Source organism: Monodon monoceros, unplaced genomic scaffold, assembly GCF_005190385.1.
Source record: "Monodon monoceros isolate NGI ecotype Baffin Bay Population unplaced genomic scaffold, NGI_Narwhal_1 Super_Scaffold_2, whole genome shotgun sequence".
Classification (NCBI taxonomy): Eukaryota; Metazoa; Chordata; class Mammalia; order Artiodactyla; family Monodontidae; genus Monodon; species Monodon monoceros.
In genome coordinates this window covers 32,780,204-32,807,965 of record NW_021703776.1, presented here as the reverse complement: position 1 = coordinate 32,807,965, position 27,762 = coordinate 32,780,204, and the positions used below count along the sequence as shown (strand labels likewise).

Sequence of the window (27,762 nt, the reverse complement as noted above, 5' to 3'; positions counted from 1 at the left end):
ATGAAGCTGGGCTGGATTTAATTCTATGTAGAGTACATTGCCAAGAGTGCAATTATGTTTACAAGCATCAGTTTTTTCAGGTTTGGGTCATTCATTTGGTCTCTCAAAAGGACCTGCTTTGTAGATCCAGGGCACTTGTAATTTTCCACCTGCGTTCCTGGTTTGCTTAGCTAATCCTGTGGGCCCCAACGTGCAGTCCACACCTGAAAAGGGGGAGTTTTTAATGTCGTGGTTTATTAACCAGGTACTTTCCATTCACTCAGTTAACAATTAGAAAACAGAAAGAAAGAAAAAAAAAGAGCGAGAAAGCCTCCTACTTGTTTTTTTACTCCAAATATGGAGATGGAAACTATTAAACAAATAAGAAGGAGGGAAACTCCCGCATATTTCACCTTGACCTGGCTGGAATGCTCTGATGCCTGTAAGAGGCGGTGCTCTATGAAAGAGATCAGGCAGGCTGCTAGTGGAAAAATGAGAGGTCAGACTTTACCACGGGGAACCTCTCCTGCCCCTAGAGGAAAAAGAGAACCATCAGCCTGTGTCTCAGATTGGAAACAGCGCCTTGTTTTCAATCCGGGGGACTGGGTTCCCTCCCTCGACGTAACGTCGTAGGAATGGGACCCAAGAAGGCGCGCGGCTTCCCCGACAGTTGCCGGGCTTAACACCCGCTCCAGGCTTGAACCGATATTTCTGAGCTGCCAACAGGCAGAACGGCCCTCCCGCCTCCTCTCTTTAGTCTCACTCTTCTGCTCCACCGCCCTTTGTAACTGCTTTGTTCCGTTTATTTGGAAGGTGACGCTTAAGGTCAAAAGATCCACCGTGACTGGCAAAAGCCCAGAGCCACCACCATATCCTGGGAAGAGCAGGGCTGTCCACCTCAGGGCTGAGGCTCGGAGTGGAGAAGGAGCCGTGAGAAATTTCAGCTGCAACTCCGGGTACAGCCCCTGCGGACCGGCCCAACTCTCCAAGGGTTGGGGAGACGACGAACGGTCTCGGGGTGGGGCAAAGGGTGAGCTCCGAACTCTGCCAGCAAAGTGGGCAGTGCTCACCAGCGAAACAGAGGGTGTTGGGGGGCGGGGAAAGGTGCCTGGACTCCACGTAGTCTGTGGCAGCTGCCGAGCAGTGAGTATCTCCCAACAAAGGAACGCGCAGCTTCGGGGTCAGAGGCTGGGGTTTGCGCACAGCTGCCAGTCTTGCTGAGCTAGTCTCCGCGCCACCTAGGCGAGCGTTGGGATGTAGGGATTCGGAGAGGAGGGGGAAAGAGAACACGGTGTGAGATTCCTGCTGCGCGGCTACGCATCAGGAGTTCTTGTGAACGATGGGAATGGCAACTCTCAGAGCCAAGGGGAGGAAAAAGAGCTGGAGTGAGCAAAACAAAGAGTGAGTGTGGGCCGCGGTGACTTCATGCCTCACCAATGTCCCGCCCACGCTGCTCCGAGCTGTTGCTGCAGCCCGAGCCTCCGCGGCAAGGAACTCTGTAGCGTGGGGCGGTTTCCTAGCAACTCGCAGCCCGAACGCTCCTAGCTAGCCGCACTTTGAGAGCCCCAACCCTCCCTCCCCACCCCAGCGGGGCCGGGGCAGGACCATTCCTCCCCCGCCCCTCGCCAGCCTCGCCTCCTTCTCATCCTCTCCGGGGTGCATCCCAGAGCGCGACAGCTGTCCCGGCTCTGGACGGCGGGACGCCTGAGCAGCACACTGGAGCCAAAAGGACGAGGGCACGAAGCACTCGCCCCCGTGAAGCCAGGCTCCTGCACCCCCGGGGGACCTCTCCTTCTGCGCTCGCGGCCGTGCGCTCCACTCCCGGTCAAGCAGGGAGCTGCGATGCCTCACTCGGTGTCCGCGGGCGCCGGCGGGGGCTTCTAGGGCGCTCCGGGGCCGCCTCCCCCTGCTGCTGGCACATCAAGCTTCCTCCCTCGCCAACCAGGACGCTGCCTCTTCGACTTTGCTCGCTGCTCAGCTGACGAGGCTGCAAAGTTGCAATTAAGTGAAGTTGGCTTCCCTGCCCACCTGTGGAAGAAGCTCGACCTCATTGATGCGCCATCGACTTTTTCCCCTTCGGCCTCGCCAGCGTCCCCTCCCACAGAGGCAGCATCACCCACTGAATGTACATTAGGCTGGTTTTTCCCCCCAGCTTCGGGCTTTGTTTGGGTTTGATTGTGTTTGGCTCTTCGCTAAGCTGATTTATGCAGCAGAAGCCCCATCGGCTGGAGAGAGACAAAAGCTCTTTTCTTTGTCCCAGAGCAGGCTACGGAGCCTTTGCTCGCGTCGCCGCCCCGGGCCTTTGGCCGTCAGAGGAGGTGCTTCTCGCGGAGATCGCGGGACCGGCCGTGCGGAGCTGGGAGGGCCGCGGGGGCCCTGAAATGCCGAGCTGTGCCCAGGCCGCCGTACCTGCATCGTTTGCTCCGAGCCGCGGGGTCCGCCTGCCGGGCCTGCTGGAAACATCCTAGCAACACTTGGCACTTCGCGCCCGGGAGCGCGAGCGCGCATCCGGTTAGCAGCCAGGCGGCGGGCGCGGTGCAGTGCGGGCTGCTTTGCATTATGTGCCGCTCGGCCCTGGCTTTTTTTACTGCCACATTAGTCTGCCTGCAAAACTGCAGGCCAGGTCCTGCCCCATTCCTCCGGGCGGCCTGGGTGTTTTCAGTTGTTCTTGGACTGGGCCAAAGTGGTAAGTTGTTTTGTTTTCTTTTGTTTTCTTCCCTTCCTCAAAGGTCTTGGGCTGTCACGAAGAGCATCCCGGCCAGGTAAGCGGCCCGGTGACAGCCTCCATCTGCAGAGAACTTCAGAAGGGTGGGTGTGTGGCGCCGTTCTCCATTGCAGGTGGCCCGAGGGAGGCCAGGTGTCAAGCGTTTCCTCCCTAGAGGGACAGCAATAACTGATTACCTGAGGAGACCCTGTGTGTTGCTGAGGGAGGCAGTAATAGCATGGAAGTTTGGGAGTGTGGTGGGCCGTATTTACAGAAGCCCGTTTAGGGGTTCTGCCCCGTCCTTGAAGGCATCCTCCTTGAAGGCATCCTTCTTGAAGGCATCCTCCTTGAAGGCATCCTTGAAGATGCTCCCCATCTTTCTAGTATGTGGGTCCACTAACCCCTAGCTTGCATTTGATTCAAGCCTGAGGACAAATTGGTATAATGAGAGTGAGCGTTCTGTTTTTGAGTCCATGAAAGAAAAGGATAGCTGCTCACAAGTTTCCTCTACCATAGTGCTCAGCTTGAATGACTTAAACATATATGAAGAATATTCTTGCTTTAAGTCACTGTTTTTTCAGCTCAAGAAACAATTCCTAGCTAACTGATCCCTCAGTGAGATCAATCCTTGAGACCGAGACCCTGAGACAGAACCCGAGAGCAGGATTGACAACTTTCAGTCCAGGCAAGCCACTTTTGTCAGAACTACCTGATTTGGAGAGGATACTTCTTTATATAGGATATTGTCCCCTCATTTTACAAATCACAAAGAGAAGCTCAAGTCAAATAGTGTATGAAAAGGTGCTTTGGCACTTGTGAATTAGATGCAAATTTAAGGTGGCAGTACTGGATTGTTAGCAAACAGTAAGACATAAAGTAAGTGATAATAATAATCATGAATTTAGGACGAGTTCTTATTGGTATTAAATGTAGGCCAAATATTTATTTTTGCCAATGCAATGATTATTGCCATACTTTTTGGAACATGTTTACTTTATCTGTGTTTGGTCATTGAGACTTAAATTCTACTAGAGCCTTTCTCTGGCCTCTCCTGTTGAAGGAGAGTTGTAATTGTTCTGTACACTAAAATGTTCTCCTATGCTTTGAATTGATGAGCCAAATTTCTGCCTGAACCTAATTAAAACCATCAAGTCATAACCTTAAAATAAGGGTTTATAATGGAAACATGCTAGCTTCACTTATTGGTTGCATACACAGCTGTCTAATATTTGTTTCCAAAGAAGATTTATCCAACTGTGTGAAATGAGAGCAGTTAGAGTTAATTTTTATCTTGTGGCTCTTTTTTGGCTTATAAGTTGATTTCAAAATAAGTGAAACTTAAGGCAAAGGAAAAAGTAACATTATCAATTATCAGTTAAGTGACACCACTGAGCATAACTCCATCCTGTGTCAGTAAGTGACAAAGTATTTTTCTGGATTTAGTAAATACATACATACGCATATACACTAGTAAGATGACCAAAACTCGTGTCAACAGAGTATATTTTGTTCCCAATACTTAGGCAAAAGAAAAAGTGCTACTTGCCCCCAGATTTTGCTCGTAATTGTGAATTTTTAAAACATATTCATTGTGTTTGTAAAGATTAGTCAAGTTCTCGTGTAATAGCATTGTATTTCCATCCAGTGACTGTAGCTGATTTGAAGCAAATATTATGAATGAGCTCTCTTGCACCTGCAGTTGTGAAAAGGGAATGCTTATCTGAAATCAGAACAAGGCATCCTTTTCCTAGTCTCTGTCAATATACAAAGATTTCTGATGTATACTGGTTTGCACTGCAGTTAAAAACATGCAAAAAATTTAAATTATAGCCAGTACAACTCAGAAAATTAGAGATCAGCGTAAACTGTTGTACTTTTGTGATATAGCTACAAGTCTCAAATTATATGTCTTCACAGTACAAATTAGATGCTTAAAGCAGAATAGGAATTTAGGTATCACTTACAAAGGAAATCTTGTTCCCTTGCTCAGTAGTTTACACCAAGGAAATGTTGAGGGCAATAAAGCCATACAAAAGAAACCATAAACGGCACAACTTTGGGTTTAATTTTTGAAGTAGAATTTACAGGTCCCAAATACATAGTGGACTTTTAATAATGAATATATAGTGAGAAAGGGGGATGTTATTAATAAAATCTGAACATTATTCTGATCTAGAAAAAAAATTATTGGAGTTTGTTTTTCAACTTTCCTTGGTGGAAATTACCGACAATCAGAGAAACAATAACACTATAAAATGGTTAATGAGTAACTGGAAAACACTAGAGAATACCTTATGGTTAATATTTGAAGAGCTAATGTATTAACACTGCTGTTTCTACATTTGCTAGTTTTGAAAGGCTAAACATCTTTTTAACCTAAATTTTTACATAGCAATATAAGAGTGACAAATTTCAGAAACTACTATTTCTTTTTGGAAAGTGGTAACTATTGCGCTGAAATTTCACCTTCTGTGCATAATCAACTATTTATTCTTTTACATAACAATCAACTGGATTAGCATTGTTTTATAAGTGTAGTATATTACCTCAGAACATGTTTTATAGAATAAGTTTCAGAATTCTTTATGCTTACCTAAAGTGAGAGGATATTTAAGAGAACCAACACTTCATTTTTAAAAATCCAGTTTTCCAAATTATTTGCACAACAAGCATCCAAATTAATTCTATCTTAAAGCAACTGAGATACTTTCCAATAAAAAAGCTTGTACTGTATATGAAAAGGCTATGTTTGTGCTGTATATTTTCAAATCATACCAGCAAAGTAGGTGATATGATTTGAAAAATGACATAAAAATTCCTGTGCCCCTGAACAGTTCTTTCACCTGTTACCAAATTATCAAAAATTTCACCATTTAATGGATTTCTTTGGATTAAGCATGGTATTGACACTATGTTTCTTCTAATTTTTAACTTTATATTACGGACATTTTCAAACACACAGAGAAGAAGAAAGAATGGTGTAAGGAATCACCACAGACCCATCACCCAGCTTCATCAACTATCAACTGAAGCCCAACTTCTTTCATGTCTTCCCCCACGCATTTCATTTCCTTCCCCCAACAAGACTATTTTGAAGCAAATGTCTCATATCATTTTGTCCTAAAATATATCAGTAAATCAAAATACTACTGGAGGAGAAGCACGCTTCATTAATTCCCATAACACGAATTTTTTTAGCTAAAATTTAGGGCCACAAGAACGTCCACTATCTTTAAAGGGAGGAATGCGGAAGTGAGGGAGGCAAGCAAAGGCAAAGACAGTTTCAAGTATTTGCTTCTCAGTGGTTCTATTATATAGCTCCATTAAAAATATTCTTTAAAAAGTATGCATGCATATGAAAAAGAAAAAATACAGACAAATGTAATTACTTTATTCCAGTGGAATCACAGCAAGTATACCTTGTTTGAGTTTCAGTTTTAAGGAATGTTCCCCGTCTCTTGCATCATCAGTTTTCTCCTCTCTACTAGATCATTTACAGCATATGCATATCCATACATGCTGTAATAGCTTTCATCTTCTTTTTCTGTCTCCTTTGTAGCAAAAATTCTTGAAAGAGTTGTCCATACTTGCTGTCTCCAATTCTCCTCACCTTCTCTTTTAATCCATTGCTCAGGATTTCTTTACCATCCCTGAAGTTACACCACTCTGTTAAGATCAGTGACCTTCCTATTGTCAATCCGATGGTCAGTTCATAGTCTTCATCCTTCTTGACCTACCATCTGTCGGCGAGTTGACACTGTTGATCACTCCCACCTTTGAAACACTTCTTTCCTTGGCTTCCTGGACCCACATTCTCTTGGTTTAAGCTCCTTCTCCATCCCTGATGTTGGTTCTTTCTCATGTCCCAACCTCCAAATATAGGAGTGGCCCAGGATTCAGCCCTCAGATGTTCTCTTCTAGATATATACTGGGTCTCAGGTGGACTGATCAGGTCTTGGGTATTAAATACCATTTCTATGCTGACAGCTCCAGTCCTGCCCTCTCATCTCATCTCCAGAGGGTCTAGCAAACTGCCTATTCAACATCTCCACTGTATGTCTAAAGGCAAAGTTAACCCTAACATAGTCAAAACCAAACTTCCAATTTTCTCCCTCAGGTTTGCTCCTTTCACACACTTATTCATCTCAGTAAGCGATGTCAGTCTTCCAGTAGTTTGGGATAACACTTTGGCAGCACCCTTGATTTCTCTGTTTCTCCCACATTCCATGGTCAGTTCACCACCTCAATTGCCTAAAAAGCTGATTTTGCTGTGATTTTCTTTCGTCCACTCAGAGTTGATAAAAGTTGAATTAATACCATAACTTTTTTTTTTTTAAGTATAGGATATCTTCAAGTGGTAGAGCCATATATAGCACTCTGAAGAATAAGAGGACTGACCAGGTAGAAAAAGATCTTAGAATAATATTAACCAGCTGATATTTTTTTAAATGTATGTTTAAGTCTTAAAGATATATTATTTATTCATGAATATATACATACCTAGTAAGCTAATTAAGCCTTGATTGGACTGAAAACAAAATTAGTTAGTAACTTTAATAAAACAAGGGAAGTCAGAGGATATAGTTTAGAAGAGAAAGGGACACTATTGAATAGGATTTAATGTAGACAGTTAACAAGATAATCAGTTTTCAGTCCAATTTGATATTTTTATGAGACATAAGAAATAACATGATATAGCAACAATATATTGCCTTTTCAATTTTCCTGTACTCCATTTTGAATGAACCTTCCTTGAAGCAAATAAAGTATTTGAGATAATCTGGCCTGTGTTGTTTAACAGCCTTTTCTGCCCCATCTGCTAAATTAGATTTATCCAGGTATAGTTTATGTTAAATTTTCACTTTGTTCACCACTCCTCTCCCCCAGGGCCATTCTATTGATCACTAGATGGATCTCAGAGGGTACAGTTTTTATCTAAAGTTCTTTAAACTTTAATAAATGGGGCCTGATATGCAGAGACCATCCAGTTTTCTTAAAAAGTAATAAACTGTTTGCCTTGTGATATAGTCTTTCTCTTGTTTGTACTTATTAAGCAAAGATGCTCAAAGCATCCTCTTTGAAAGTGCCTGTTGTATAGCATTCTCAGTCATTTAAATGATGTCTTTTCACTGGTTTGATAGGTCTCAGTGATAGGTCTCAATGAGTAACTTATATAAAAATTATGTTATTTTTGATATTATTGAATCTTACCTTAACAAAGTGACATAAGGAAATAGTCTTTTTATATGTTCATTGAATGACCTGACAACATTCATAACCAATCCTGTATTGTTTATGCTCAGTCCTTCTTGGTCCTCAGAACTCTAGTCCCTGTTGCAGCCCAAGTCTACACATTTAGAGCAGTTTTGCCAGCATGAGGACTGTGAGGCCCTATGTATCTTCTCCAGTTATATATGAAATGTATTCTGTAAGCTATTTATTGATTATAAAGGAAGCCATAGAAAAAATATTTTATGCTTATGCATATTGCATTTTATTAAATTGAACAATTAAATACTGAGCTTCTCAAGTAGGTGACCTAACTGCTAATCTCTAAAAATGTAACTTTTCCAGTTGTATCCTAAAGATGTCATATAAGTATGGCTTCTATATGTAGTGGAAAGAAAGTGCAATGCTCATGTAATTTCACAAACAACTGGGTAGCTCTCTCTCTGTGCCATGCACTGATATAGATGATTTACCACATTAATTTAACCTTCATACTAACACTATGAGAGAGGTAGAACTGTTATTCCTGTTATAGAAATGAGGAAACTGAAGCACAGAGAAGATAAGTAACTCACTGAAAATCACCTAGCTAGTAAGTAGAAAAGATGGGATTTGAACTCGGTTATGCTGCCTCATACTTGATTTAAAAAGTTTCTAGATGTTGAAGTTATACATTCAGTGTGACTGTCAGATAGAGGACCTTCATGAGGAGGCCCATGGCATATTTGGAAAAAGGCCTTTCATTCATCCCCTTTCTTAATTGTTGGTGTGCCAAGGTGAATTGTGGTGGAAATCTGGGTGTTTCAGGGTTGTCCAGAAGGCAAGGAAACAATGGCCATAGGTAACATGCATGTGAGAGCACGGAAGCCTAGGAACAGAGTTTGGACCTCCTTCCCTGGAGGTTGCTGGGCTATGCCATGTAATGCTGTTACCCTCACGGAGTAACTGCAGCGAGGAGGATAAAGATTTGTGAATCAGGGCATGGTGAAAACATACCTCCTGTGGAGGCAAATACTCTCAACCTCATATACACCTCACTGTGGTTGCTTTCATATGGGAGTAAGAAAGGGCGAGAAGACACGTGGCCTTACGGGCGTAAACTGGAGCGAAACTCTTCCTCCCACAGGATTTCCGATGTGTTACAGATGTGTTTGACTTGTGGTTATGAGAAAGAAAGGAAAAGAGAAAGACATTGAGCTACTAAGTAGCTGGTAACCAGTTCAGTCAGAGTGTTCAAAGGGACAAAATCATGGTACAAGGCATCACACCATTGATCAACATAGGGCTCAAAGCATTCCTAGCCATTTGGAGCCACTCTATTATATAGCTTGATACTCTGTGTTGTTTAATATATTCATATTATTTTTTCTCCATGCATTTTTACAAAGTAAGTGTTTTTTCGGCTGTTAAATATTTACAGTGATTAGCCATAGCCAGTAGTCTACCAATATTGGTCATTTAGAGCATGGCATTTCCAGTATATGCCAGGCTCAAGGCGTCTACTGCTGTACTTTCTTCAGGCAGAAGTTTTTGCTCTGTGTGTGTGTGTGTGTGTGTGTGTGAATGATTTCAGTTTTATAACTATTTGACAGCAGCGGTTAGTTCACATCTATATGGACTGTCTATAGATTTCTGAAAGTGGTGACAGATTTATAGGTTATCAACATATAGAGCTTGTTTAGTGAATCTTCACCCTTGTTTCCCACATATGGATACGGTATAGGACATTCCTTATTCCTTTGGCTCAGACAGCTTTGTTAAACTTCGTGTCAATGTACACATCTGGAGTTCCCACCTCCTTCATGGCAAACTTCCAGATCTCTTTGAGTGTCCAAGGGCCATGCTTCTTTTAAAGCCTACTCCATATATGCACAGGTAAATGCTGATGGTTTATTCTCTGGTCATCACCTCATTGATGAAAGAATGGCCCTTTCTTCTCACCCCTCTTTTCCGTGGGAGCCATCCAAAGAGTGCAAGAGATTGTGACTCTTCAGGAAAGCGTTTAATGCTGAGACATCAAAGGCTCTATCTAAGCACTAAGAATACAGCAGAGAGCAAAACAAAGTCCCTGCTCTCATGATGCTTACATTCTAACTGAAGAAGACAAATACATGTATATATACATGTGTATATATGCATGATATATATGATATACAATTTATCACATGTGACATATATCATACATACACATGTGTATATATGTGTGTGTGTGTGTGAATATATATGGTAAAAAGAAGAAAAAATAAAGCAGAGTGAGGGAACTGACCTGAGAGGGACTGGACAGTCTACTATTATATACAGGATAATCAGAGTAGGTCATTCTAGTAAGATAACGTTAAATTTCTTAAATTTTTTTCTTTCTATGGTACACGTCAGACATTTCACAATCTTTCCTATAGTTTAGTTCCTTCCTGAAAATGGGAGGCAAAAAGATACACTAGGATTTCTAAGCTGTTAGTAATAGGAGTTTTTTTCCCCTTTGCTATTAAATTAAAGGTCATCAAATTATCACTTATGGCTAGGAAGAAAAGAGTTGAAAGGTAGTGAAGGGGTGACAAGATGATAAATAAGTGGGTGATTCTAGGTAAGATGACTAAAGGAAAATGGAGATTTTTTGTTTTTTAGCATCAACTCTGTCCATAATGGTTTCTCGAATCTATCTGCTCCTTTTAATACAATGCCACTAGAGTAGAGAAAGCCTGAAATAGTCTTCATTCCATGAGGCAAATCTTTTGGCAAAATCTATGAGTGTCCTAACCAGTCTCCATTATTTCAAACCTTTGTCCACACTTTACCTCCCTACTCAGAATCTTCATGGCTTCCATCGTCTTCAGGCTCCTCTGCATGGTATGCAAAGCCCTTCCAGAACATCCCATGCCTAACATTCTGGCTCCTCGTTCAAGTCCTGTCTCCACATCAACCTGTGACCACCCTGAGAGGAGAAACTGTGCCTGTTGATTCTGCATTTTCAGTGCCTGGCATGCAATAGGCCCTAATAAATTATTTGAAGTAAATGACTCAGTGAATGAGGTGAGGATAACAGTGATCAGTTTTAAATTGGGCAGCTAAGCAAATAAGCCCTATTCAGCTCTAATCCTCACTAGAATTTGAACTTTAAGAAATACAGTTTTCTTTTGAATGTGAGTTCTACTATAAAAGGTTTAACACCATGAAAGGACGTTTGTTTCTGCATTCCCAGTCCACTCCAAAAAGCAGTCTCTTGACTTGATAGGCAAATCTTTAGCAAAGATCACAATAGAGACTTAGTTTTTTAATCTACTTTTTACAAATCTGTTTTGCTTTCAAATTTCTGTGGTAATTATTTCCATTGTTTTTAATTAATATGAAAAGTAATCCTGATCCTTTACCCTCAGTGTGTATTTTAAAATTGATTTCTACTTAGATTATACAAACTGCAATTTGTAGTCATTTTAACCAAATACTAGAAAAAGTAATGAAAAAACAAGATATTCTAATCAATTTAGTCATTATACACTCAGATTTTCTTAAAGCATCTATAGCTTGGTGTCAGACACTGTTCTGGAGTTAAAAGAATAACAATAGTTAACATTTGTAAGGTATTTTCTCTATGCCAGACACACTCCTGTATATATGATAGGAAAATATGTCCTTTAATGCCCACAACCCTCTGAGGTATGTACTCTGATAATTCACATTTTATAGGTAATCAAACTAGTTAAAGAGTCATTGAATAACTTCTTCAAGATCTCTTAGCTAATAAGTAATAGAACCAGAATTCAGACCTGCGTGGGTTTGACTCTGTATGCTCAAACTCATAACGGACTATCTTCCAGGGGTATCTTCCAGAGTCTCTATCCCGGGCCTTGGAGGGCCTTGCTCTGGCCCTCTCCACAGGCAAGGAATCCATGGGGCATGCCTGCCCAGAGTCTTCAATTCCCTTCTAGATCATCTTTAGAATTCTCTGCCCAAGCAGCCCCAACCTACTTTCTTTAGGCTGTGCCACCCATATGCCAAGCCCGAGGAGAGGGGAAATAAATAGAGCTTGGGCATACAGGCTGGAGTATCCATGCAGGTAAGTGATAGGCTATTTGCTTTGCAGAATAAACCTAGAAGTGAGAGAGAAGAGGGGCAGCTTGAGGGCTGGAGGAACAACATACACTGCAAAGTTCCCAACCAGAAATCTTAAGAATCTGAAATTCTAAATTCACACCTAGCCTTCTAGGGCACTATCAATGCGTGTTTATCAATGTAGGAAAACAGAACTTATTTCACGTAATAGTTTCTTAGCCTGGGTTTTAACTGTTAAATATTTAATCCTGTTATGCCTGCAACGATTTGTATTCTTGCTCCCGCCCTAAAAAAAGTTAGGGACAGATTTGTCTAGTACATTAAATATTACGGGGGGGAGGGTGACAGACAATGAATGCACCATAGATCACTGAATAAAGAGAACTACTTTATGTCGAGGTGCTTTTTGGTAAAGCTCTGAGATGTATACAGATTACACTAAATTCTATTTTCCTGAAAAACAGTGTCATAGAGAGAGTCTAGTGTATACATTTTTAAATTTAGTTTTACTTTTTATTTCCCCTTATTGGTTTAAAACATGTCACAGAAAAGAACATTTTACTGACATGAATTAGCCAAATTCGGTTGAATTATTCAGCTGGCATATATTTAATATCTGTAAGTAAATGAATGTGTGCCAAACTGCCTTTATGGACTAAAAGGACTAGTTTCCAATTTAAATATCAGTCTTTTTTTTTTTTTTCTTTTCCTACAATTCTTTTTTTTTAACATCTTTATTGGAGTATAATAAATATCAGTCTTAATGTGACCTCCTTTCTGTTTTTACAGCAAGTAAATCACTCTAATTTACATATGAAAGAAAAATGTAATAAAAGTCAAAATGATTTCCATTGGGATTTTATAATTTAATTAAAACAGTCCTACCTTTCAACAAAAGTACTAGGATCGATTCTTGCTAGGAAACTACTAATATTAAATAGATATATTAAAATTATCTTCTCTAACTTTAGGAAATTAGGAAATAAGAATAAGATCATTAAATTAAAATTGCAGTGTTAAATTATAGTGGTCTTATTGGATATATACTCTTAAGGTGATTCTAGAAGACGCTTTTATTTTGAATGCTGTTATTCAAAGTACTAGAGGTTCATATTTTAAAAAAGCATATAAAGTCTTAAAAAGTGATCTTTCATGCTGACCTTATCAATGAGCCAAACTATCATTACTATAGTTATTTTGAAGAGAGTTGTTACACTCTTTCCCAGGTGTTTTTGTTGTTTTAATCCACTGTTAACATTTGTCAAAGATAGAGTCTGTTGCCGTTCTAGATCAGTACTGGTACAGTTTGATTACTCTGGAGAATTGCCCCAAAAAATCACAGCACCCAGGTAGTACAGAGTGAGGAACGAGAGTAGCAACCAAAGGCTAATTCAAGCTAAAGTCCATGAGAGAGACTGAGTTTGGAAAGACTGGAAATGGGAAAGGCTGGTAATGAAGACAGGAGAATAGCAGACTAGAAATATGTCGGCTCTGAAGAAACGTGCCAAATATTTCTCATTACGTATGTGAGGTGTGCAGTAGCTTTTGGTCAGGGATGTTTTGATATTTTGGACCCAGCCTCCTTCTAGGATTGAAAGAGTTGATATGCCGATGGTAAAATACAGCCACAGTCGAGGTATTGTTGTTCCAAATATACATATGGTAACAGGGTCCTATCCTTGGAATTGAACCACAAACATTTTCCAAGGTACAAGCATGTTTCCTGATTTCAGTGGGGGCCATATATTCAGTATAATTCCCTAGTAACTGTTGCAGGTACTAGGTAGGGAAAAGATCTTCAATCTTATAGAATGAGGGATGACTACTATGCTCTGAAGGAGCTTTAGAATATTATGAGTTCGAACAAAGAAAATAATTAAAAGAAAAATTCAAAATTCTGCAGGACCTTAAGGAAGTACCTTACGGAGTGCCAGACTAGGCATTGTCTTTTTTAATTGCCTACTCAAGTCAGGCTTGGAGGGCAGGCTGTCTACGCCTAATGGTGTAAGGTATTCATTGATTGCAATAAAACAAAGAATGCAGGAAAGTTTTGGGGTGTGCAGAAATTGCTGTAGAACTCGCTGTTCTAGTTGGAAACAAAGAACTCCTTGTAGCAGAGCTGAATTATTGGCTGAAAAATGACCTACCTGGTCTCTTTCTTAGTACAAGGCATACCTCCCAAGGTATCACTCTATTGTCTTTTGTGCATTTGGTTTGGATTTATATGGTGAATTGAAGACAACTGAACCATAATTTGCAAAAGAAAACCCTCGAGAAATGATACAAGCGGCTCAAGTTCCAAGAAAATTTATCTGGAAGATGATAACACTGAAAAACACACTCAAGAAGGGAGTCAGTTTCAGGCATCCTGAATTTTGGTTTAAAATGTCCCTTTTGATGAGTGTTTCAACCACAACCGTCTAGAAACAGAGCCCTAAGGTGAAGGACAATGTATATAATCACAGGGCCCAACCCCTGAGGTTGGTAATGGAAACACAAAGATTAAATGTTATTAGTACCAGTCTTTAGTTCAGAGGATATAACTTGTTTGATGCCTCTTGAAGACTTCACGGCCACACGATGCTTGGTGACATCTGATGGGACTAAGACGGAGTGTTAGAAGGGGTGAGGTGTCCTGAATAGGTACCTGTGCCCCAATGAAAACAGCATGACACAGCTGGAGAATAAAGCCCAGCACCCACTGTTAGGGAGCACATGTGTGTTAATATATATGTCCAGGGCCGACCCTTGGCTACTTGCAGGTCAGCATAGCATTGATGCCAGAAATCATTACTCTCTGAGAATAAGACTGCAGGCTGGATCATCTGGTGGTAGACTTACTGGGGTAGAAATCAACTTATGGGCATTATCAAAAGTCAGATATCAGGGCTTTTTGGACAAATCCTGCCTCTCAGAGATGTGTTTGATTTTGAAGTTAAAAAAAGACAAGTGCTGCTTCTGACTGAATTACTTGGCAGTGCAGAAATGTTTGGTCGGTTAGACCTATAACTGGATGTTACACCCCGCTTCCCCACAGGATAGACTTCTCAAATACTGCCCAGATGACATGGGTTTTTTCTCCTACACTGGGCACCTATCAATTCCTTTGGGTTTAATTTTTTTAAAACAGAAAAGCCCATGTACAGAACTTGGGTTTTCTTGGCCCTTTTACTAAATTACATACAGGCATACCTTGGAGATATTTTGGGTTTGATTCCAGAGCACTGCAATAAAGCAAATACTGCAAAAGCAAGTCACATGAAATTTTTCGTTTCCCAGTACATATAGAAGTTATGCTTACACTATACTGTAGACCATTAAGTATGCAAAAGCATTATATCTAAAAAAAATAATGTACATACATTAATTAAAAATATTTTATTGCTGAAAAATGCTGTCATCTGAGCCTTCAGTGAGTCATTATCTTTCTGCTTGTGGAGGGTCTTGCCTGGATATTGATGGCTGCTGACTGATCAAGATGGTGGTTGCTGAAGGTTGGGGTGGTTTTGGCAATTTCTTAAAATAAAACAACAATGAAGTTTGCTGCATCGATGGACTCTTCCTTTCACAAAGGATTTCTCTGTAGCATGCAATGCTGTTTGATCACATCTACCCACAGCAGAACTTCTTTCAAAACTGGAGTCAATCCTCTCAAACCCTGCTGCTGCTTTATCAACTAAGTTTATGTAATATTCTAAGTCCTTTGTCGTCATTTCAACAATCTTCACAGCATCTTCACCAGGAGTAGATTCCATCTCAAGAAACCACTTTCTTTGCTCATCTATGAGAAGCAACTCTTCATCTGTTAAAGTTTTATCATGAGACTATAGCAATTCACTCACATCTTCAGGCTCCACTTCTAATTTTCTTGTTATTCCCACCACATCTGCAGTTATTCCTCCACTGAAGTCTTGAATCTCTCGAAGTGATTCATGAGGGTTGGAATTAACTTCTTCCACACTTCTGTTAATATTGATATTTTGACCTCTTCCCATGAATCACAACTGTTCTCAATGGCATCTAGAATGGTTAATACTTTCCAGAAGGTTTTCAATTGACTTTGCCCAGATCTTTCAGAAGAATCACTGTCTATGGCAGCAACAGCCTTATGAAATGTACTTCTTAAATAAAACTCAAAAGTCAAACTTACTCCTTTATCCAGGGGCTGCAGAATGATCTTTTGTTAGCAGGCGTGAAAACAAATTAATCTTGTCCATCTCCATCAAAGCCCTTAGGTGATGAGGTGCATTGTCAATGAGCAGTAATATTTTGAAGAGAATCTTTTTTTCTGAGTAGCTGGTCTCAAAAGTGGGCTTAAAATATTCGGTAAACCATGTCATAAACGGATATGCTCTCATCCAGGCTTTGTTGTTCCATTTATAGAGCACAAACAGAGTAGATTTAGCATAATTCTTAAGGGCCCTAGGATTTTCCGAATGGTAAATGAACACTGGCTTCAAGTTAAAGTTACCAGCTGCATTAGCCCCTAACAAGAGAGTCGGCCTGCCCTCTGAAGCTTTGGAGCCAGGCATTGATTCTTCCTCTCTAGCTATGAAAGTCCTAGATGACATCTTCTTTCAATATAAGGCTATTTTGTCTACACTGAAAATGTGTTGTTTGGTGCAATCACCTTTATTTTAATTATCTTAGCTAGATCTTCTGGATAATTATCTGCAGCTTCTACATGAGCTCTTGCTGCTTCACCTTGTACTTTTATTTTATGGAGACTGTGTCTTCCCTTAAACCTCATGAACCAACCTCTGCTAGCTTCAAACTTTTCTTCTGCAGCCTCCTCACTTCTCTCAACCTTCACAGAACTGAAGAGAATTAGGGCCTTGCTCTGGTTTGGGTTTAGGCTTAAGGGAATATTGTGGCTGGTTTAATCTTCTATCCAGACCACTAAAACTTTCTTCATATCAGCAGTAAGGCTGTTTTGCTTTCCTATCATTTGTGTGTTCACTGGAGCAGCACATTTGATTTCCTTCAAGAACTTTTCCTTTCCATTCACAACTTGGCTAACTGTTTGGCTCACGAGGCCTAGCTTTCGGCCTGTCTCAGCTTTCAACCTGCCTTTCTCACTAAGCTTAATCATTTTTAGCTTTTGATTTAAAGTGAGAGACATAGGACTCTTCCTTCACTTGGCTGCTTAGAGGCCACCACGTGGTTATTAACTGGCCTAATTTCAGTACTGTTGTGTCTCAAGGAATAGGGAGGCCCGAGGAGAGGGAGAGAGATGGAGGAACAGTATGTCAGTGGAGGAGTCAGAACACACTTAATATTTATTGTTTGTTGTCTTATATGGGCATGGTTCGTGGTGCCCCAAAACAATTACAATAATAACATCAAAGATCACTGATCACAGATCATAACAAATATAATAATAATGAAAAAGTTTGAAATATTGTAAGAATTACCAAAATGCTGCACAGAGACATGAAGTGAACAAATGCACTTGATGCAGGGTTATCACAAACGTGCAGTTTGCAAAAACACAATAACTACAGAGCGCAATAAGATGAAGCACAATAAAATGAGGTAAGCCTGTAGATGCTTCTAGCTCTATGTTAAAGAATTCAAGCTCCAGAGTACTCCAGAATTGGGCCTTCGAGTTCTGTGGAGCTGCCATAGTGGCAGATGACCTACTAACTGGCCAATCCACTTTAGGATATTTCCTAGGGGTCTTTATTGACAAGCAGAGAACTAAAACACCCAGAAAAATCCCAAGAAATATGGAATTACCTAAAATTTGGAAGCCTACCTCTACAGCACAGTGGCACTCCTATATATGACTTACCTATGAGGAATTTGGGTTCCCAAGAACTTTACCCTTAATAGCACAAACTCACCTTTCCAAAGCTTTGAGGATGCTATACAGTAAGTGGCCTAGGATAGTCTGAATTAGTTGGCTATACAAAGAAGGCTGTTGGATATTGCCCAGATATACAGTGGCCCCCTCCATCCAAAAGATCACAGGAGATACCACATGAACACTGGGAGACTGGCAGGGAATTCTAGAATCTGAGAAGACATTATCAATAATGTATATAACTTAATTTATATGTTAAAAATATATTTTGAAAAAGACCTTTCATTCATCTCCTTTTTCAACTGTTGGTGTGCAAAGGTGAAGTGTGGTGGGAATCTGGGTGTCTCAGGGTTGTTCAGGAGGCAAGTAATCAATGGCCACAGGTACACATGCATGTGAGAGCACAGAAGCCTAGGAACAGAGTTTGGAGTCAGGTTGTCATTTGTTTGGGAATAGAATAGAATCTTCCAGGGAAGAAGGGGTAGATAAACTGACCTATCTCTGCACACTCAGTGGATCTGCAAAATGGGTCTGACAGGATAGAGAGGCACTCAAGAGCCTCAGTCATGGTGAGGAAACAGCTCCTATTTACCATTCAAAAATAATCATACTTGATTATATATTTTAAAAGGCAGCTTGGGAGTCTTTAGCAGAAGCATAGAGGTTGAACTGAAAAGGGGTGGCTAAGTATCAGAAGACAAAAGGGATATAAGGGCCAAGGGGAAGCTGAGTAGAAAACAGAAGGGTTCAGAGATTAGACCTGGGGTGTTGTATGTTGGGGAATGATTTCATTTTTCTGAACGGGTTGCTGCTGTTTTGCCAACTTTAACTGATCCAGCTGAATGGGCTGACCCCCTGTAGCAACTTAACAATACTGTGTGATTTCTAACAGACAGTATATATTTGGGAACAAGACAGAATAGAGATGCAATTATGTAATAAAAGGATCTGGCAAATTCCTCAAGGAAGTTTTTACTGACCCTCCCATCTGCCTTTTAGGTGACATCCTCCTATGGTTTGCTGCCATAGCACCTAGCCTGTTCTTTTCACAGCACACTTATTAAGGTTCTGTCATATGTTAGTTTTTGCTATAACTCTATAAGCTTCACAAGGTAGGTAACCTATTCTTAAGACCCTTCACAATGCCATGATTATAGCAGGTATTAAACAATTACCAAATAATTCATGAATGGACGAAGGCCATCCAAATCATTATAATTTCAAATTCCTTAAGAAGTGGAATTTTCTGCTGTGTTCCCAGATGATAATCTTTTCCTCTTTTGACCAAATCTCTGTCCATTCTCTTCCTTCTACTCAAGAAATCTTTTTTTTTTTTTTTTTTTTTTGCTGTACGCGGGCTTCTCACTCTTGTGGCCTCTCCCGTTGCGGAGCACAGGCTCCGGAAGCGCAGGCCCAGCAGCCATGGCTCACGGGCCCAGCTGCTCCGTGGCATGTGGGATCTTCCCAGACCGGGGCATGAACCCGCGTCCCCTGCATTGGCAGGCGGACTCTCAACCACAGCGCCACCAGGGAAGCCCAAGAAATCTTTTAATAATACTAACAGTGCTGCCCATGAGAAGGTGAGAAACAGTTATAGTAAAACCCTGGTTACCTACAGTGTATGTGAAATCCATGGTCATTCATAGTTTGATGCTTTCTTCCGAAAACCCTTTAAAGATGTATTTGTAAACTTTCCTATCTTAGTAAGTACATCATTCAGACTTTGAGATTTGAGAAAAGCCTCACAGTTATCATTCAATCAATAAATCAGAAGGTATTGTTTGAACACCTACTCAGTACATTTGGCATTGTACTAGTTGCCATGGGGACAGAGGAGATATAAGATATCATGCAGGTGGGATAGCTGAGCTTGGGAACTGTGTGAGTACGTAAAACAAGATAGTGATGTGGGGCCGAGATGGGTGGTCTGGGTCATTAGTGTTGCAGGGCTTTTGACTTCTCCGGAATTAGACAGGATATAGGTCAAGTGTGTCCTGATGCCGAGACAGAACCTCAAAGTCCCTTCTAAATATTAATACTTAATTTTAAATTTTCCTATGCTTCAGCAGAGAATTAAAGTGCAGAGCCTTGATTAACTGAAGGTTTCAACTACTTAGGTTTTACTATACATATGGTTCACCTTTTTAGGTACAATATATTCCTAGAAACCATCATAAAATGCATCAACATAAAGCAAATCCAGGTTGTGTATCCCTTACCCTAAAGGTATATATGATTACTTGCATTGTCTTTAGCTATTAGCAGAAAACTGTTAAATGAGTGTATAAAAACAGGAAGAACAGAAATATAAGGATTAATTTATCGAATGAGTAGACTAGGGATATCAAAGTGGCAAAATTCAGAGACAACGTGTCAAAAAAAGAAAGTGTTATGAGTGCTGGGGAGCAGTGCAGAATGGCCAGAGAGAATAAGTGCAGTAACAGGACAAAGCTTCCCCAAGGGGAGGCCTCCTGAGCTGAGTTCCAGAGTTGACTGAGAGAAGGGGACACAATTGGGAGAAAGTTAACTGAACGATGCAGAAGTAAACACATCAACTCAGAGAGAGAAGGGGTTGGGGGAGAGGGCACACACGGGACATTTTGGTCAATGCAGAGGAGACATGCATTCATCTTCTCTTTAAAGAAATATGTAGTGAGTCTCTATAATGTGCCAGATACTGCTCTAAGCCCTGAAAATAGAGCAGTGGACAAAATAGACAGAAATATCTGCCCACATGTAGTTTATATCCTAATGGGAGGAGCCAGACCCTTGACAAAATAAATAGAATGTCCAGCGTGCTAGAAGGTGCTATTTGTCTAGCACCTTCTGTAGTGAAAACAAACGCAGCTGGGGAATAAGCAGCAGTGCTCACACCTTCCTCTCTAGCACTCCTCACTCCCCATCTGAGTCTGTTTTTCTCTACAGAAAGTGCTAGACATATAGCACCTTCTAGAATGCTAGACCTTCTATTTATTTTGTCTATGGTCTGCCTCCTCCCATCAGAATGTGATATCTGAGCCAAGTCCCGGAGGGAAATATGAAAGGATAGCATCTGCCTCAGTGATACGTCACTTGAAAGGAAGAGACTGGCACTTAAACGTGAATTATAATCTAATAGGTTCTATAATTTAAACTAAAATCTAATAAGTGCTAATCATTTAACAAATAATTTTTCAACAATGACTGTGTGGAAAGCATCGTTCAAGATGTATAAGAAACATTAGGAAACAAAAGGACAAAAATCCTTGTCCTCATGAGTCTTATATTTTGGGGGAAGAGGAAACAAAATAAAAAGTAAACATGGTTATACGTAATTACATAGTATGTTAGAAAGTGCTAAGTGCCATGGGAAACAGTAGACCAGGATTAGGGGGATAGGTGGGAGTTGCCATTTTAAATGGATTAGACAGGCTAGACATCATTAAGAAAGGGGATGTCTGAGCAAAGTCTTAAGGGCAGTGAGAGTTAGCCTGGTGGATAATTGGTGGAGGGGATCAGAAAAAAAAGAGAGGCTATCAAGGGATGTAAGAGATGTGACATAGATGGGAAGATGGAAGGAGTGGAGGTGGCAGATTGTCGGTGTCAGGATCCTGGAAGTGAGTGAGATTGAAAGACAGGAGGTAGTGGTCAGAGAGGGTAATATGGGGAATATTGGGATTGTAGAGGGGTTGCAATTACTGGTAATTACAAGGTCTAAAGCTATGACCGTGGCTTAAGCAAGTAGCTAAATCAGAGTGGAGGACAAAATAACTGGAGAAGAGAATGAGGAAGTGGGGCATCTAGGTACTGCAAAGATGTTCTGCATATATACTGAAATTGCCATGAACTGAAATAGTAGTAGTATTGGAGAGTGTGATAAGCAACGAATCAAAATTCTCTAGAAATGAGAAGGCATCACCCTGGCGTCAGTAAATGCCCGTAGTAATTCAGGGTTCTGAGTGATGTAATCTGAGTTAAGAGTGCCAAAACTGGGAGGAGTGAGAGTGCCCTGGAAGTGGCAATAAGAACTAAGGAGGGCAGCTATCTGCCTCTAGGCCCAGTGTCATGAGGGTCATGGGAGAAACAGCCATTACTCATGAGGTCAGCAAAGGAAGCGAACCTCAGGGGTGATTCAGTTTTCATTAGAGCAAGGAGTGGGAAAATTCATAGAAGAGACCGATATACAGGGAATTCTTCTGGAAATGGGCTAACAATTTTGGAGAGCACAAGAAGAGGGTTTCTGGAGTTGTAAAAGAGCGCAGATGAGGGGAGAAGAGAGATTGTGTACAGCCTAATAGGGATTAGAGGGGCATTTGCAAGTCTTAGACTCCTTGAAGCGACTGACATGAACACGGATAAGTCAGATTAGTCTTTGTGAACTCAAGGTAGATAGTGGTGATAAAGCTGTGAGTGGCAAGAGGAAGGTGGAAGCTCTGGGGCTTGTTCTTGATTCTATGGAAGGAAGAGAAACGGTCTGAGGAAGCCTGACTTTGTTCTGGTGTGAGGATGCTCACTCTACTCAATCTCCTACGGAGCGGGAGATGGACATTTTTTTTGAATGCCTTGGGCTACCTCCTCAGACAATGAGCTGGAGCTGATTATCCGAGACAAGGCTTTGGAAGTGAAAGGGTTTACTGAAGACTTTCCAAACTATCTAACATCATCTCCTCCCTGGGGGAATTTGCTTCTTGCTAAGTATATTTACAAACGTAATATGTAAATTATACCCACACTTGCATAATCTGCAACTAACTGAATAAACAAATAAAACACAAATAACTAAATAAAATGCTTACAAATAACTATAATTTAATGAAGAATGTAAGAATTACAATGCAAATTCTGTAAGGACTCAAAAGTAGCGAGATAAGCCACACCTGAAAGGAACAGGAAGGAACTGATGGCAGAGATGTAAAAGTAAGATAAGTGTCTTAATTGGATGCTGAAGAACTGGAAGGACTGTAATAGAGGGAAATGCCCAGGATGACTCTTCAGGCAGAGAGAGGAGGCATACATACTGGCCATGACTAGGGCATCAGGGGAGAAGTGAAAGAGAGAGCCATTGAGTTAGATATAGGTGAATTTGTTTGAACTTGACTACTCAGGTGGTGGGAAATCATTGAAGGCTTTTTATCTGATTGTTTAGTAGGGTAGGCAATAATGTATACAGTCAATCCTCCATATCCAGGGGTATCACATCCCTGGATTCAACCAACCACAGATTGAAAACATTCAGAAAAAAAATTCCAGAAAGTTCCAAAAACAAAACTTGAATTTGCCACATGCTGGCAACTATTTCCATAATATTTACACTGTATTTACAGATATTTACATAGCATTAACATGAAGATTTAAAGTATATGAGAGGATGCGCACAGCTTATATGCAAATACTATGCCATTTTATATTACATAAGGGACTTGAGCATCCTTGGATTTTGGTATGGGGTGGAAGGTCCTGGAACCAACCCCCTGGAGAAACTGAGGAACATCTGTATAAAGTATTTCAGTGGTAGATGCCCAAGGTAAAAGACTGAGAAAATTGTTAACAGTAAAGCAAATGATAAATGAGAGTCTAAACTAGGTTGAAGTCCAATAAGGGAAAGATGAATGCTAAAGATACTGAGGTAAAAGCAAGAAGTATTGGTGACTAACACGTTGCTGGGATTATGGCAGAGGGAGGAGTCAATGTTGACCATAAAGATTTAAAGCAGAATAACTAGGAAAATATTGTAATTAACAGAAATAGGTCAGTCAAGTCAGGAAGAGCTACTGATAGATGGGAAGATGATTTTTATTTGAGACTTGCAGCTTTTGAAGTTCCAGTAGGAACCTACGTGGAATGTCCAGAAGACTGTTGAAAATTCAAGACAGAAACTTGAGTGAGAATTTGGAACTGCAGATACTAAGTTGATGGTCATGTGCAAGCAGATGAGACTTAAAGTCATGTTAGTTCATGAAGCCATCAAGGTATAGAGTTTAGAGAGATGTAAAAATAGCCAGACATAAAAAGAGAATTAGTTGTGGGAATGGGAGAAGTGATAGTGTCCACTCACTGTTAAAAGGTAGAGTACATTTAAACATTACTAAATACTAGCTGCTAGATATAATTAGGAAATTATCATTTGCCTTTGAGTGAGCAATTCACTAGACAGATAGAGGAAATGATCTTGGCAAGTACGAAACTCTTCTTCCTCTGAAAAGAGAACAAAGACAAATTTGACTTAAAAAAAAAGTAATTTAGATATTCTAGGTAATATAAAGGTAAGGTTGGGTCATATCTTAAGTATGAGGACTTGACAGAAGCGTTTGGGGATTTGAAGAGAAAGAATTAGAATAGTGAATGTGAGAAACTATGATGGAAAGTCAACAAGAGATGAATCAACAAGGCCTAGGGGTTAGGTGAAATGAGAAAGAAATTTGGAAGAAACAGTGCCCCACAAAGGCAGCTTCAGATGCTAAGGTATAAGCTGTTGCTTGGGATGCGTAAACACTACTTCTGTTTATTTTCAACTTCATGTTTAGAATTCTTGGCTCAGGAGCCTGCCTTCTGTCCCATCCTCTGGCTCCTCCTGAATTTGTCCTTTATCCTACTTTTGGTCTTTGGGTCTAATAACTCTCTCATGGTTGCATGATCCATTGGCCCCAATAGCTCATGAGAATTCCCTGCTGCAGGCCCCAGGGATTCCCAACAACTCTGTCTAAGGTGGAGGTAGTGAGATGTGGGGTGATTTGGGTGATTTTATGGAATTGGGTAAGCTGAAAATCATGAGCAAGATAATACTTTGTAAAATTTAGAAAAATGTCTGGTGATGATAACAAAGATTGGGAGGAGCATATTAAATAAGAGCTGTGAACTTTGAAAGAATAGAAGTTGATACGTTTTGGGAGGCAGGGACTGGGGGAATGGGGGGAGAAGCCTACAAACAGCTAGTGAGAGCAAGAAGATTAAAGCATTGGTCGAAGATTTACCCAAAGAATGATAAACTCTAATAAAGCTGAGTTTTGATGAAGTGGAAGCAACAGCTGGACCATTTGGGGAAATATGGAGACTATGGAACAAGAATTTCACAGGACAATATGGACTATAGATTAGTTTGTGTTATAGTATCAATATAAAATGTCCTAAATTCACCAACTCTTGGTGGTTTTATAAGAGAATATCCTTGTCCTTGGAAAGTACACCCTGAAGATTATGAGGTAAAGTACTGATCATTGATATATGTATGTAGCAAGAAGTACCTAGTCAAATTCCAGCCAATGGAAGTAAACTGGGCAATTAGTTGAAATAGTTTAGGTAATTTAAATGTTATAGAATATTAAATTTCATTCCTATAAGGTAGAGTAAGGTGAAAATTTTAAAATTATAATTCAGAATTTCCTTTTCCTGAGTCCAAAAGTAAAATGAATTTTATAAGAGACACTGAAGTATTTAGAGTCATCTTTGGCTTGAAGATTGAAGTGATTTTATTATAGAGAATGGACTATAAAATATATTATTAATGTGTACTTCAAACTATATTAGTATTAGTGCTAATATTAATACTAATTACTAAGATACTTAATCTTACACTTGGTATTAGTACACACTCCTTTCAATTTTTCATGCTGCTGAAGCCTTGCAAGGAATTCCAAGTAGAATATAAAAAATAATTTTTTAACGTGAAAAAAATTTTTATCATCTCACAGCTGAGCTCAATCTGTTTGAAGGAGCATTACAATAATTTACCCCTCGATCTGAATAGGTTATGTAAACCAGGTAAATATAGTATAGGGATAAATGACTTTAGTTAACCACAAATTGATCTGTAAGTCAAAAGATTTATATAATGTGTCATTGGCATACTTTTTAAAAACCACATAAAGTAATTTAATATTTTTATATATATTCTCAAGAAAGGAATATATTTCCCCACTGTGCTCTGATTGTCCTTTATCTAACAAATAATATTCTATCAAAGTTAATTTACAATGCTAATCTTAAATAAACTTTATTGATAAATATTACATCAATAAATCAACCTTACTGATAAAAGTTACATCATTTAAAGTGTCAAATGAACAGTTTTTGACAGATGTATAGACCTGTGAAACTAACACTACAAACAACATACAGAACACTTTCATCCCAGCAAAAGTTTGTTTGTACTTCTTTGCTGACAAGGTTAAAACATAAAACAATGAATGATTCCGCATTACAGACAACTGATGAGTAACTGATATATATAACATATAGGGTTGTGGATGACCTTTCAAAACACACCTTTCATATTATAAATTATATCTTAAAATGTCCACATAAACTAACAGGACTGTACATGCTATAAAGCAAAAGTTTTCCACCAATCGTCATTTTAACTCATACTCTACTTTTTAAAGTGTTTTCACAACACAGTAGATGAATACAGCATATAAAGAGCAGGAGCATTTTCCCTACCTCATCAGCAAGGAAGCAAAACCTCAGCAAAGTTAAATTATGAAGCCAAGGTCTGAGAATAGGCAGTTAGGACAAGAACAAGTTGCTTGCTTCCCTGTTCCAGATTTGGCTTCCAGGGCAGAACTGGAAATTCACAAATGGAAACTGCAACTGCAAACACCATTTCAAGTGCTTCTGCCTAATTAGCATGCAGCCCAGAACTGTCCCCTGGCAAGATATTGGGGAAACACAGTAGTAAAAGGAGAAGCTCTCTCCCTTGCTGAAAAAGTGCCAACCAATCTGATTCAGGCACTTGGTAAGACATTCAAGTTGGGGCTTTGGTGTTAAAACTCAAAGTTTCCTTGTGCTTAGAAATTAAGTGAATTTTGAAAAGGGCACTGAAGTACTTAGGGAAGTCTTTGGCACTGAGGACAGAAAATAATCCTACTGGGGAGAATCTAACATCCTCATCTCTAGAGTGGGACTGATGATAGGAAAAGTAATGACATACTACTAGTATGAAAGAATTGCCTTCAGCTACATGGAAATTATTATTGAGTCATCACTTAAGAATTAATAATAGTACTAATTAACAAGGGTTTTAGGTTTTAAATCATACTTCGGTATAATTGTCTTTCTTTATGTTTTTCTCTATTCTATACAGGACAATGTTTAAGAGAAGAGGCTTTGTAGTCAGAATTGGGTTCACACTTGGTCTCTGTGCTTACTAGCTCTCTGACTTTGAGATGAGACTTTGCCTGAGTTTTAGTTAGTTCCTCATCTTTAAAATGGGCTTAGTAGTGCTTTCCTCATAGGACTTTTATAAATTTTCAGTGAGGTAATACATATAAAGTGCTTGGGACAGGGCCCAAATGAGAGTAATCACTTAATAAATATTTGGGTTTTTTTCCCTAATTTTATCCTATCATATATATAGGTTTGATTTTCAAGTGGCAGAGTCAACTATAGATACCTTTTTGGTCTTTGAAGTGTAATTACAGGAAAACCAAATGCTGAATTAACTAAAATTCACTTTGAGTTTTAATTTATTTTTTTACTTAGAATAAAATTCTTTACAATATAGGGTGTTTCCCTGCTGCTCTAATCAAGTGCACACCTGCAACGTGACTTCAAGATTAAAAGATATAATGAAAAAAATGTATTCCTACTATCCTGGGGCATTTGGGTTTTGACATGAATAGCACTACGATTTTTTTTTTTAGGTGGGAGAAAGGAAATTCATACATGCCAAGAGTTGGAGAGGAAAATAGGAAGAGCCCCTAGAACTCTAGTGTGTTAGATTAAAAAACATTATTTAGAGGAACAGAGTGGGAAACCGGTGAATATTTTGGCTTTTATAAAAAGGGAGTGTGCCTCATAAACAGGACAGTTGGAATGTATGGAAAAGTTCCAGTTAAAACAAGACACAAAGCACATGACTAATATTGCTTTTCCAAGTTAGACAAATGCAGCTTTAACCAGAATTTGCCTCAGAGGGGCCTCTGGAGCCCTCCTTGAATCTTGAGATTTTGATCCTTTTTCAAGTTCCAAGTCTGAAGTAGGAAAGCAATATTGAGAGATGCTGTGTTTTTGCCCCTCA

At 39.9% G+C, this 27,762-nt stretch overlaps 1 protein-coding gene across 2 annotated transcripts in view; it reads left to right on the top strand.

Moving 5' to 3' along the window:
- The first annotated feature begins 1,065 nt into the window (after positions 1-1,065).
- The window catches only part of ITGB8 (integrin subunit beta 8), a 97,459-nt gene continuing 70,762 nt past the window's right edge, over positions 1,066-27,762 (top strand). The window contains exon 1 of one of the 2 annotated variants that reach the window (XR_003795299.1): positions 1,066-2,665. Coding sequence is in view for 1 of the 2 variants with exons in the window: in XM_029233999.1 (XP_029089832.1) it covers positions 2,539-2,665 (127 nt within the window). In the remaining variant the exon portion in view is untranslated. The remainder of the gene's footprint in view (positions 2,666-27,762) is intronic. The other variant, XM_029233999.1, reaches the window with a different exon arrangement.